Genomic DNA, 14,835 nt, shown 5'->3' on the forward strand with positions numbered 1-14,835 from the left:
GGTTTTTCATGCAAGCTTTTGATTTTTTCAGTCTACGCACTAAAAGGAAAATTTCCAACTATCTAAAATCATTATTTTGCTAAAAACATTTCCTCCAATTAGATAAGCCATTTATTGAAACTCCATGGACTAAGAAAGAAACCTTAAATTTTTGTATCCCTTGTCGAATAATAAATTTGTAGTTATTGTTTAATCTATTGAATTTAATTCCAAACCAACAATTATATATATATATATATATATATATATATATATATATATATATATTAGCAGGGAAATCCGACGTTGTCCGGGATTGAAAGATGATTAACGAATATTTCACACTCCTATATTTTTATTGTCATCGAAATCTGTGAAATCGCCTTGGGGAAAGCTTCACATGCCCAAATGCAGTAACTTAATCCAAAATATGTTATTCTACATTGCACTTTACTGTTTCCTTAATAGAATTATTTTATATAAACTTCTTTCCAGTTAACGAAAAAAAAGCATTAAGAAATTGACGTACAGGTTTGAACCTACAGATGACGCATAAATATATATATATATATATATATATATATATATATATATATATATATAGGTGTATATATATTTATATATATGGGTATATATATATATAGGTGTATATATATTTATATATATGGGTGTATATATATAGGTGTGTATATATATGGGTATATATATAGGTGTGTGTATATATATAGGTATATATATATATATATATATAGGTGTGTGTATATATATATAGGTGTCTGTATATATATAGGTGTGCATATATATATAGGTGTGTATATCTAAATACAGGTGTATATATACAGGTGTGTATATATACAGGTGTTTATATATATATAGGTATATATATAGGTGTGTATATATATATAGCTGTATATATATAAGTGTATATATATATATAGGTGTGTATATATATATAGGTGTCTGTATATATATAGGTGTGTATGTATATATATATGTATATATAGGTGCGTGTATATATATAGGTGTGTGCGTATATATATAGGTGTGTATATATATAGGTGTATATATATAGGTGTGTCTATATAGGTGTATATATATATAGGTGTGTGTATATATATATAGGTGTGTATATATATAGGTGTATATATATAGGTGTATATATATGCATATATATATACTGTGACTTACTTGTAGTTTCATTAAATACTTTTATATGCAAAATCCGATCCCGCATTTTGCTGATTCCTGCCCTCTGATGAGAAGGAGAGTGTTTCTTCGAGGCTCCGCGGATTGAGGACTATCCACTTATCTTGTGCTTCCTTTTTTAAAATTAAATATGTTTTTAACTCTTTTTCAAGATGTCTTTTAACATGTTTTATTAATCATTTGTTCATGTTATAAGCTCTATTTCCTTTTCGGTTTTATTGAGCTTTTACATCTGGTTTAGATTACTTTACTTGTAACTATTAACTCTTTAATATTTATAATATATTTTAAGTTTACCATTTTGATTACCTTGGTAAACTTATTGTAATTTTTATTTTTATTTTATATATATATATATATATATATATATATATATATATATATATATATATATATATGAGTCTTTAAAAACGAAAAACATTTTTCTTTTGTCATTTCTTTCACTGTTAGTTTACATTATAAATATGATATACTTTTTATTCGTCATCTTCTTCTTGTTCTCGTTCTTATTATTATTATTATTATTATTATTATTATTATTATTGGCTTGATTTTTTTGTTTGTTTGTTTCCAGTTGCCAGACATTTTTGACGTTTAGCCTTTCCCGTTCGCGTCTAATTCCTATACTCTCTCGAGATAACCACGTACGACATTTTCACCTGTTACGGCTTTATTTCCGGTCCATACTTTGACATTGCTAACAAAAAAGCAGACATAAATATTTATAATATTCCCCATATCCGATATTTTTGTATGAATATAAACACGTACACACATGCACACTTGCAGCTGTGCACACATATGCAGATACATACATACATGAGTACATACATTCTCGATGTCAAACACAGAATCCACACATTAGACGTATTACGTCAATTTTAAATTGTCACAAAACCATGTCGTTTACTATAACAGCATATTAAGCTTTTCTAATTCTTAACATATTCATATATAGTGTTTGGTTTGATTTTTTCAATTTATTTAATGTCAAATACAGTATTTTTCTTTTTTGCAAAATAAAGCTTATTGCAAGTTCCTAATATCTGGAAATATATGTTCATGGTATTTGGTTTTGTGGTTTGTTTTTTCTTTTCCTCATATCTGTCCATTTCGAGCTATTTAATAGCGAATCCAGCCATTTTTTTATTTACATTCTTTTGCGGACTGTGTCCTCATCTTCCTAGTTGGTCAGCAGACCTGGGAAAACTCGTCTTCTCTCCTTCTTCAGGTGATTAACCCCGATGAAATAACAATGCTGTTATTAAGGATTTAATATATATATATATATATATATATATATATATATATATATATATATATATATATATATATTTGTTATTGTTATATAAACATGCTCACATCCCGCTGCTACAAATAGCCACTTGTTTCAATCAAACAACAGATATCATCAGGCAGCGACTTGACTATTCAAAAGTTCAATGAATAACCTAATAAGATTATTCATTGAACTTTTGAATAGTCAAGTCGCTGCCTGATGATATCTGTTGTTTGATTGAAACAAGTGGCTATTTGTAGCAGCGGAATGTGAGCATGTTTATATAACAATAAACAAGTATTATCAGCTCTTTTTATTGAGCACTATCTAACAACCCCGTTGAATTCATTAGTCCATTACTTTTGAATATAAAAAACCCGAGTATATATATATATATATATATATATATATATATATGCATATGTATGTATGTATCGATTTATGTATGTATATGTATATGGATGTATATGCATGCATGTGTGTATATGTATGTGTGTATATGTATATATGTATACGTATGTATATGTATATATGAATATGTATGTATGTAGATATATGTGTATACGTATATAAATATGTATATATATGTTTATATATGTATATGTTTATATATATGTATATATATATGTATAAGCATATATGTTTATATATATGTATATATATGCATGTACATATAGGTGTGTATGTATGTATATACATCTATATGTATGTATATGTATGTATATATATGTATGTATGTATATATATGTAAGTATGTATATATATGTGTGTATGTATATATAGGTGCATATATATGTATGTATATATATGTATGTATATATGTATATATATACGTACATATATGTATATAAATATATATATGTATGTATATATATGTACATATATGCATATAAATATATGTATGTATATATATTATATATATGTATGTAAATATATATATGTATGTATATATATGTATTTGTGTATGTATATATGCATATATATAAATATATATGTATATATACGTATTTGTGTATACATATAAATATGTATATAAATACATATGTATGTATATATGTAGATGTGTGTATATATGTGTATCTATATATATGTATATATGTAGATGTGTGTATATATGTGTATGTATATATATGTATATATATGTATATATGTGTGTATATATATCTATTTATATTTATGTATATATATGTATATATATGTGTGTATATGCATATATATATGTGTATATGCATATATATATATGTGTGTATATGTATGTATATATATGTATATATGTATGCCTATATACGTGTATATGCATATATATATATATATGTGTGTGTGTATATGAATAAATATATGTGTATATGAATAAATATATGTGTATATGAATATATATATGTGTATATGAATATATATATGTGTATATGAATATATATATATGTATATGAATATATATATATGTCTTTATATGAATATATATATGTTTGTATATGAATATATATAAGTATATATGCATATACACATGTGTTTGTATATATATGTGTATATATTTGTATATGCATATATATATGTGTGTATATGCATATATATGTGTATATGCATGTGTATATGCATATATATGTGCATATGTGTATATGCATGTGTATATGCATATATATGTGCATATGCATATACATGTAGATATGCATGTGTATATTCATATATATGTGCATATATGCCTGTGTATATGTATATATATATGTGTGTATATGTATATATATGTATATATGCATGTATACATATGCACATATATGAGTATATGCATGTATATGTATATATACATGTATATATATGCATATATATGTGTATGTGCATAATTATATGTATATATGCATGTATATATTTTTATATATATGTATATGAATATATATATGTATATATGTGTATATATGCATATATATGTATATATGCATATATATGCATATATGCATATGTGCATATATATGCATATATATATGTGTATATGTATATATGCATGTATATATGCATATATATATATGTATATATGCACATATATATGTATATATGTATGTATGTATATATATATATGTATATATATATATATATATATATATATATATATATATATATATATATATATATATATATATATATATAAAGGTTAAGATAGTTTGCTTGGAGCATTGCCGGTAAATAAATGTGGAAGACTATAGAAAGTCTATAGCAACGCATGGAACCGGATATTAAAATGATGTAATATATGGACTAAAACAGACAAAGGAAAGAGAGTCTTGTAGAATTTGTCATTTATATTTTCACATATTCATTTATTTTCCAGATCAATCATAGGCACAAAGCCGTAAAATAATGTTTGAAATAATTGGGATAGTAGAAGTCTTTTATATTTCGAGAATATAATCTCTTTTTTTTATCTGTGTGTGTGTGTGTGTGCGTGCGTGCGTGCGTGTGTGCGTGTGCGTGCTATGCTGTTTCCTGTTCCTTGCACTTTGTGGAGCAGAAGTTAAGTGTTGATTTTTTAATGTGGGGAAAATCTACCTTCCCAAAGAGAGAAACCTTGCCTTGGAACTAAAATTAAAATTGCCTTTTTCTGGAAAGAATTTCTGCTTCACTGACCAAGAACAAAAAAAAAGGTGAAGTCTAATATCGGAACAGTTATTCTACTTTATTCCTAGCCAAAAGACTAAGGTAAATTACGCGGTTTCTTGTTGTTTGTTTGTTTGTTTTTTCTTGTTTCTTGTGCATCAAATTATTTTTTCAGTTTCACTTTTCTCCTCTCTTTTTTCTTTCTTTCTCTGCATTTTTATACTTTTATTCTTTGTTTTGTTTTCCTCTACTCTCACTTTTTCTTAATATTAGTAATTTCTTCTCCTCCCACTGTTTCTTAATATTAGTTATTTCTTCTCCTCCCACTTTTTCTTAATATTAGTAATTTCTTCTCCTCCCACTGTTTCTTAATATTAGTAATTTCTTCTCCTCCCACTTTTTCTTAATATTAGTAATTTCTCCTCCTCCCACTGTTTCTTAATATTAGTATTTTCTCCTCCTCCCACTTTTTCTTATTAGTATTTTATCCTCCTCCCTGTTTTTCTTATCAGTAATTTCTCCTCTTCCCACTTTTTCTTTCCACTTTTCCCACTAGTTTCTCCCTTCTTTTTCTTTTTTCTTCCTTATTTTTTTCTGCTTCTTCTTCTCACTCTTTTTTTCCATTCTTCGTTTTTCTTTTTCATTCTTCTTATTCTTTTTTCTCTGTTTCATTTCTTCCTGTTTTTCCTCATTTTTCGTCATCTTCATCTTTGCCTTCTGCTTCTTTGTTTTCTTAGTTTTCTTCTACGTTTTCCCCTGTTTCCTCTTCTTTTTTCTCTTCTTTCTTCCTCCTCTTCTTCCCTTGTTTCTTCTTTTTTCCTTTCTTCTTCTATGTTCCCTTATCTCATTTCTTCTTCTTTTTCATCTTCTGCTTTTTCTTCTTCTCTGTTTTCTTTTTTTCTTCTTCTTCTTCTTCTTCTTCGTCGTCTTTCTCTATCTTTTAATTGCTTTTTTTCTCTTCTTTTGTTTCTTTCTCTTCTATTTCTTCCTCTTCTTCTTCTTCTTCTTCTTCTTACTAAACTGTGATAAAAAGGATGCATTTTTATAGATCATATGTTTTTTTTTAATTTTTTTGTATTTCATTTTTATTTCTGTTTATTTTTTTTATCAGAAACCCACATGGGCGTGGGATGAGACTCGGCTACTCGTCATGCACCACCCAATTTATAGGTAAGTCATTATATTCCCTTCTTTAAAAATGAAACAAACCATGTTTTTTATATTAAACATTTTATCTTTTCTTAATAGTGAATTATCTCCCTTATATTATAACTAATGTTGAACCGCATTATGTACAAGTACACCATAATCCCGTTGACACTCCCGCTCCTGTATGATGACCGCAGTTAAGCAACGTTGAGCCTGGTCAGTACTAAATGGATGACTATTTGAGGAGGCTGTATGTGCTCTCCGCTTATCTCTGCATTTTTTTCAGTCGTCTATCACTTCTCCTTTCCGCTGGAATCCAGCATTGCCGATCCAGGAGAGGTGTGGTTGTGATTGCGCAACACTTGGCTCACAATTACTCGCGCAGCCATCCTTACAGGGCGTATCTATTGTCTCTTGAGACTGAGCGGAGGCATCGATCATTGAGTGTTGGGAACGATTAATCGAAATCGGAAAATTCGGAAGTTCTTCGGGTGTCAAAATCGGTATGAAAATTGGAGAAAAAAAACTTGAGATTATTTTCCGATTGTTATTAATGCGTTTATTGTTTTAAAGATATTTTTCTTGGTGTAAACATTGTGTTAATTTGCATTCGAATTTGTATGTTAAGAAACAAATGTAACGCAGGTTTTTTTTCTTTTTAAATAAACATTGTAAAACTAACATTACACTAAGTTGATTATTAATTTTGAAATAAGCATATGTTTATTTGTTTTTAAAAAATATGTATAGTATTGGTTTATTAATTTCTTCTTCTTCTTCTTCTTCTTCTTCTTCTTCTTCTTCTTCTTCTTCTTCCCTGGCTTGTTCATGCCGTAGATGAAATCATGGTTAGTGTCCCCGATAGGCTTTAGTCCATTGCTTGTTCTTGAAGTCCAATGTTGACACCCATTGCCCTGCACATCTAGTCTAATATCCTTACCCTTTGCCTTCCCCTGACTCTCTTGCCGTTCACTGCCTCCTTTTTCGCCCAAGAGGTGCCCAACAAAGCGCCACTGCCTTTCCTTGATGGTCCGCATCAGCAAACGATCGCCCTTCATTCTACTTAGAAATTCAGCATTTGACTCTCTCTCTCTCTCTCTCTCTCTCTCTCTCTCTCTCTCTCTCTCTCTCTCTCTCTCTCTCTCTCTCTCTCTAAGAAATGCTAAGTATTCATCGATAAAACCACATCTCAGTCGCCTCCAAACCCCCACTCATCGCTTTGTCGATTGTCCATGACTCACATCCGTTGTCAGAACTGACCAGACGTAACACTTTAGCAGCCTTTTCTGGATTCCAAGACTCAGATTTCGTGCAGCCAGAACGCTTTTCATATTCATAAACGTTTTCTTGGCAACAGCTATTCTGCATTTAATGTTTGATTCTGACCGACCATCTGATATAATCATGCTTTCCAAGTATTAAAGCTTTCTTTCTGATGTATCGCGGTTCCATTCACTGATAGATGACAACGAGTTATCTGAGTTCTCTTACTGCAGACCATTAAATACGTCTTCTGACAGTTGATTGACAGACACAGTTTCAGATTTTCTTTCGGCTGCAATATCTAGCAGTCTTGTAGTTCTTCCTCTGGATCATCAATCAAAGCGGTATCATCTACATATCTGAGATTGTTGTAGTTCCTATCGCCAAGCTTAACTATATTTTTTAAATTTCATTTTCCATTGCTGGTATTACTAATAAAGTTGTTTTCAAATTAATTTAAAACTTCCAGTGATTTATTACTGAGTCATTGTATTTTCCTTCTAAACAATCAAATAGACATAGTTTTCAATATTAAAGTTAGAAATTGAAGAAAGTCAAAACGAGGTATGCTTTAAAGTTCTGATTTTTTTAGATGGGTGTTGATTGTTTATTACTTGCATTGATCTGACTATTGTTTTCATCTTTAGTGTTATTTGTGCAACGTTTCGGTCGGATTGTCATTCGATTTTCATCAGGCATGTCGATTGTTGTTTAGAAAAAAAAGATCAAAAGTTAGTTGCTTGGTAGATATTTTCGTATTTTTGTGAGTCAGTATCCAATTTTTGGTAACTGTTTCGAATTTCTAAGAAAAAAAAAAGGTTGACAAAGGGAGGTAACTATAATAAAAATCGACATGTATGCTTTTTTCTTTGAAAGAGATATTATTTCCCTCTAAAGATATGAAGCAAACTTTCCACTCGGTCGAATCCTTGCCAAGCGAAGAAACTTTCAGCTGTCCATTTTTACATTCCAAGCAACTGCTATTCACAAAGACTTTTATATCTCCAAGAAAAAAACTGACTAATAAAAAAAAGTCGCTTGACAAGGAATTGTCCGAATCAAAATCTGCAGAGGTTTTGGCTTTCTTAAATTAAAAGTTGTAATTTACTTTAATAAAAATTAAATACCTATAGAGACTAGTGTTTCATCCTTTTAGGAATCTTCAGTGCAGGATGTCCCGATTAAAACCAGTCGATAAATTCGAACAAGGCGACAGAAGTCATCTCTGGCTTTATTAGCAAAGACCGTATCCATTCGTTTACCGCGTAAAATAATGTTGAAATGTAAACATTTTATTTTTAAATGTTTTTTACTTCAGTCAAAAAATAGGATGCCACTTTAATATATATATATACATATATATATATTATATATATAATATATATATATTATATATGTAATATATTATATATGTTATGTATATATATATATGTGATATATAACATATATATAATATATATATTATATATATACTATATATATTATATATATAATATGTATGATATATATATGATATATATAATATATTTAATATATGTAATATATATATATATATATATATATATATATATATATATATATATATATATAGCAAAAGTATCCGTCGTTGACTGGGTTCAAAAACAGCCAACAGAAAATCGACTCTGATTTATAAAAGTATGATATCAAAACCAAAGCAAAATATGATGAAAGTACAAATAAAATAGATAAACCCATAATTTATTATAACATACCTGTTCACACTGAAACAATTATCACAATATTCTGTGGATCTATATTAAAAAACCTTGTCAAACTTTGTGACATATTTCCATTCTATGGCGGTCAGGCGTGAACGAATAACCCATAATTTTATTATACCATATTTCATAAAACTGAAACATAATTACCAAAGTATACTTACGCAGATAGATATAAAAAGTCTTTATTAAAGTTTGTGCTTATTTCCATTCTATGGAGGCCAGGCGCGAACGCAGACCTCACAATTTTATCATACCCTCCCTATTTAAGTTAATACATACTTATCAAAGTATTCTTATGTACATCTATATCAAAAACACTTGTAAACGTTCTTTTTTTTCCATACTTTGTGGACCAGGCGCAAACGCAGACCTGACAATTTTAATGAACCACTGTTCTGCCAGATCAAACATACCCATTCCTGTGTCTCGATACATCTTCTCTCATTATATGTAATCAGTTTTTAAAATAGTCAACCATATACGAGCCTATTCGTGACCAGACACACACACAGTCGTCCAGCTTTATATTATAGAAGAGAATATATATATAATATATATAATATATAATTTATAATATATTATATATATAACATATATATATATATATATATATATATATATATATATATATATAATATATGTGTTTTATTATATTTACCGTTTGCTCCTTTCGTAGTTGTTTATTATGTCCTCGTATTATAAGTATTTTTGGAATGATAAATTGGAAATAGGAAAATGGGATTTTTTTTTTTTTTTTTTAGTATTAGAATCGGTATCGAAATCGAAAAAAGAATTACTTTATGTCTTATGGAAATCGCTCCAGACTTTAAAATTTGATAAGGACTCTCCACTATATATGTCTATTCCAAAAAAATGGCACCTTATTTTCTAGCCGATCAATCCATTTTTGAATACAAATCGGTAAGTGTATCGGAATCGGGAATTTAGAACAGAATCGGTATTTGTATCGGAATTGAGAATATATTGAACTCATTTCATCCCTAATTATTACATATGAATAAATCACAAGAATATATTCCTTTTTTTTGTGGATGTCTTGGCAAAGGCAAAGGCGAAATCAGTAAACCCTAAAAAAAAAAAAACAATGGTAAAGCACTGCAACATCTTTCCGGTAATTCTTGTAGATGAGCTCCGACCATATTGGCTTGTCTTTCCGTTGGACTTTGTCTTCAACGCCGAGAAGGGAACCTTATAACTAGGCAAATCTTGGGCTCCTTATCATCCGCCTCGGCCTGTATTCAGAGAGGCGACTTTAGCTTCCACTGTGTAGCCATAGCGAGACGCTGTAGTGTACCAGACTAGATGCAGGACGCCATTGTCTTATTAGACAGAAAGTTGCCATCATTTTCATATTCCTTTTTCGCAAATAATATTTATTGCAAAACAATATTATTTTATCTTATTCCATTGAAATGAAAAATTATATGCAATGTAAACATTCATAATACACACACACACACACACACACACACACACAAGCGAAACAGTACTGTATGTGGATGACTATATATATATATATATATATATATATATATATATATATAGTAATTTATAAAATATATATGGCGATTAACCTACACTGAATATTCCGCGTTTCATCCACCTCCTAGTCCTAGAGTGGATGAAACGCGGAATATTCAGTGTAGCTTAATCGCCATATATATTTTATAAATTACTAACTAGCTCTACCTACGTATTGAGCACTGTTGAAGTAAATACTTAAAGTTTACGCATAAAGCTATACTTTCGTATATTAATTTTATGTGAGTAAATTAAGTAGTTATATATATATATGTGTGTGTGTGTGTGTGTGTGTGTGTGTGTGTGTCTTACATAGAATATTAAAAATCTTTTGATTTGCAATTTGACCATTTCACGTCATAAATTTTTTTAATGTTTTGAATGACTAAAATTTTATTTATATATATATGTGTGTGTGTGTGTGTGTGTGTGTGTGTGTGTGTGTGTTAGTGTTGGGACAATTCCAATATTTTCCCCAATTCCGATACAATTCCCGATTCCAATACAATTACCGATTCCCATTCTTTATAAATCTCTAATTATTTAACTAATAACATTGTTATTTTCTCCGGTTTTCGTAAAAACACATTTTGAATATGCACATATTTTCCTAAACGTCAAATTAAACTTGCGGAAAGTGATTTATCCATTTTAGTTTTACTGGTATTTTAAAATCAATAAATATTTATTATTTTATCATTATTACCAGCAATGGAAGATTTTACTTTAAACAAAATCAAATAAAAAAAAGACAATTAAAAGAATCGTTTTGGCATCGGAAAATAGGCACCATTTTTTCCCCCGATACCGATTCCGATTCCCCCAAATTTTCCGATTCCGATTCATCGTCAAACGCTAATTTTGGATTGTTTTGGCGTGTTTGGTACTTTGTACTTCTTAAATGATCCAATGATGCCACATTATTATGAGTCCATCCAGTGAGGGTACTTCTACTAGTACTTTTATAGCATATATATATATATATATATATATATATATATATATATATAAATTTAATTAACTAAGGTTTTATATAATATATTCAACGAAATATATACACGAGGACTATTCAGAAGAATACTGAAAACTGCTAATCCAATTTAATGTATGCATAACAAGGATAGAAATAAGTAAATAAGATACACTAATTTTAACAAGAAGATTACCACAGATACATGATTTCGTTAAGTATTTCGCCTTAAAAACGGCCTTCATCAAGAATTACATTGAATGACGTACAATAATATCCTTTTTTTTTTCACTGTTAATAAACGTATGTTGTAGTGGGAGTAAAATATCCAAGATAGAGGTAGAAGAGAGCAACAGATTGTAAGAGTGGGAGTATCCTGTATGGACAGTCGCAAGAAGTTTTCATGTTGAAACACTTAACGCCTCTTAACTGTCCACGCATCCTTCTCCTACCCTAACACTCTCTCCTAACGTACTACCTCGAATTTTTAGATGTTTTGCTCCCACTAGCTATTAGCAAATAATTGTTTGTTTTTTGTCTTGTTTTTTTATTGTTCTTATAAGTTTTTTGTGTTTTTTTTTTATTGTTCTTATACGTTTTTTTTTTTCGTTTTTTTTTTCTGCAGGATTTTTTATGTATCTCATGATTCCCAGGACTTGAAGATTTGGAGTTACATCGCACGCGATGGACCGACCAACGTCTTCAAGTGCAACGTGTTCAAAGCATACAAAAAAGTACGTGAGTCAGATTTTTCATTTTTTAATTTGAAAACTTTTATTTTATTTACTAGCAGTTCAGCCCAGCTTTGCTTCAGGCCTCCATCATCATTATCATGCAGTCCGTCAGTTTGGACGATGACTAGTCGGAGCCTCAGTGCTTTATCCTTCAGTGTTGGCATAGTCCTCTTTCTGTGTGAAACATGCGGTCACAGACACTGCATATGTGGGTTGTGTCGTCTATAGTGTCTCAGCTCTAAGGCGTCTCCAATCTTTCTCTCTATTTTTTTCTTTCCTTTGTGTATGCAGACTGTTCCGCCAACCACACCTTTCTTTGGCTTGTCCTCCCAACTCTCGACACATAATTGCCTTTAGGTGCCGCTTTGTTGCATCTTTGTAGCGAAGCTTCTGACCTCTTGCCTTGCGGGTTCCATTTTCCAGTTCCCCGTAGAAGATCATCTTTGGAATTCGGTTTTCTTCCATTCTAGCAATGTGCCCGGTCCATCGTAGTTGCATAGTAGCAAGGGTAGCTTCCACGCTATCTAGGTTTGCTCTCCTGTTTGATATAAAGTCACCCCATTTGATCTTCATGATCCTTCTCAGGTGGCTTCCAATCTCCTGATGTGTTCTCTATACAGAGTGTAGGTCTCTGCTGAGTACAGCAGGGCTGGCAGGACGATGGTTTTGTAGACTCTCCACTTCCTCTCTAGCCAGATACGGACACCGGTCCTTGTTCAGAGCCCTTTTCTAGCTTGCCAAAGGAGGTACATGCGCTTTGGATTCGCAGCTTATTTCTTTGTTAGCACGGATAATATTGCGAATATATATATATATATATATATATATATATATATATATATATATATTAAAAAGTTGGCCTCATGTCCACGTAACCTATATCTAAAGTTTCAAGTGTTTAGACCCGAAATTGGCGGTAGAGTCTGCAAAGCTCAACTCTTTCAACTTTGATCGCTTTGGCAACAATATTTTCGCCCCAAAACTGATTAAAAACTTTCTGCATGTCTGAATACCCTTTATGTAAAATTTAAAATGTTTAGACCACAAATTTTCTGAATAGTTTGTTAGAGACCACAAAGGTCAAATCTTTTGAACTTTGACTGCTTGGTCACCAGATTTGCGGCCAAAAACTGATTAAAACACTTTTATGTAAAATTTCAAATCTTTAGACAAAAAATTGGCTGAGAGATCAATTTTTTTTTTAACCACAATTTTTACCCTTAACATCTATTGTTTTGGGCTCAAATCAAGTTAAAACGTTTGATCCATGTCCAAGGAACCTACATCTAAAATTTCAAGTGTTTAGACACAAAATTAGCAGAATTTGGTAGAGTTTTCAAAAATCAAAGCGTGGAACTTTGACCCCTTGACAGCCAAATTTCTGGCCGAAAACCGATTAAAAGATTTTCCCAAATCTCAATACCCCTTATGTCAAATCTCGAGTCTGTGGACTGAAAATTGACAGAGTTATTTGGTAGGGAAATATACACACACAGACAATTTCACATTTCACTTTTATATATATATATATATATATATATATATATATATATATATATATATATATATATATATTATTCTAATTCATCGAATACAAGGTACATTGTCACATCAACGTAAAGGACTACTATTTTGTATTATCTCTACAGGGGACTATTGTGACATAGCGCGTATTGCGCGCATATGAGAAAATCAATCGCAGCTGTAGAATAGCTGACTAGTGAAAATATTAGCAACAGCAACCGTCTTAGCACATATGTAAATTAAGCAAGTGTGCACACGCTTACGTCATGGAAAGGAGGAGGAAAATGGAGAAAAAAGGACAGCATGTAATCGAGAAAAAAGAAGCAAGTTGTGTTGTCAGGGAAGATTGGCGTATCAAGTTGGGGGCAAGAACACGCTGGCTAGGTCTACGTGAAGTGACAGGGGGTGAGACTTTTAAAAAGCACACGTTATATAGCAGAGCGCTGTAAAATATGCATTATTTTGGAAGAACGATGGATAAATGCATTTTACTTTGTACTTTAAGAAAATACCGAGTCAAACTTTTCTTTTTTTTTTTTTTTGCCTTTTTTGTGTTTGTTCCATGCAACGTTACCGGACAACATGTGGCTCCGAGTGGTTGTAATGTAACGACACGGTTAAAGTGTAACGGCCACATTAAACCATGTGGAGAGATGAGAAGTGATATGTCTGTTCGTATTATATGTTCTTCTATGTGTTAGTGCAATCATAGATTCAGTAAACGACTAGTGGTATATGCACTAGCTCATATGTGGCAACAACGCTCGATATCCGGGCTTATCTCACGTGATTTGCTGCGAATTATCTCCTTTGATAAGATGCTCTCGGATGTAAGTAATTTTCTAGCACAGTAGAAGGAGC

At 30.6% G+C, this 14,835-nt stretch overlaps 1 protein-coding gene across 16 annotated transcripts in view; it reads left to right on the plus strand.

The window, feature by feature from the left end:
- Nucleotides 1-14,835, plus strand: part of LOC145247446 (uncharacterized) — a 580,790-nt gene that overhangs the window by 463,156 nt on the left and 102,799 nt on the right. For 15 of the 16 annotated variants that reach the window (XM_080109216.1, XM_080109219.1, XM_080109217.1 and 12 more), the window contains exons 4-5: nucleotides 6,162-6,220; nucleotides 12,342-12,450. In XM_080109216.1, coding sequence (XP_079965342.1) covers nucleotides 6,162-6,220; nucleotides 12,342-12,450 — 168 coding nt within the window. Of the gene's footprint in view, nucleotides 1-6,159; nucleotides 6,221-12,341; nucleotides 12,451-14,835 lie in introns of all 16 variants that reach the window. The other variant, XM_080109231.1, reaches the window with a different exon arrangement.

This window comes from Euprymna scolopes, chromosome 25 (genome assembly GCF_053919585.1).
Source record: "Euprymna scolopes isolate OS-2025 chromosome 25, ASM5391958v1, whole genome shotgun sequence".
NCBI classification, from domain to species: Eukaryota; Metazoa; Mollusca; class Cephalopoda; order Sepiida; family Sepiolidae; genus Euprymna; species Euprymna scolopes.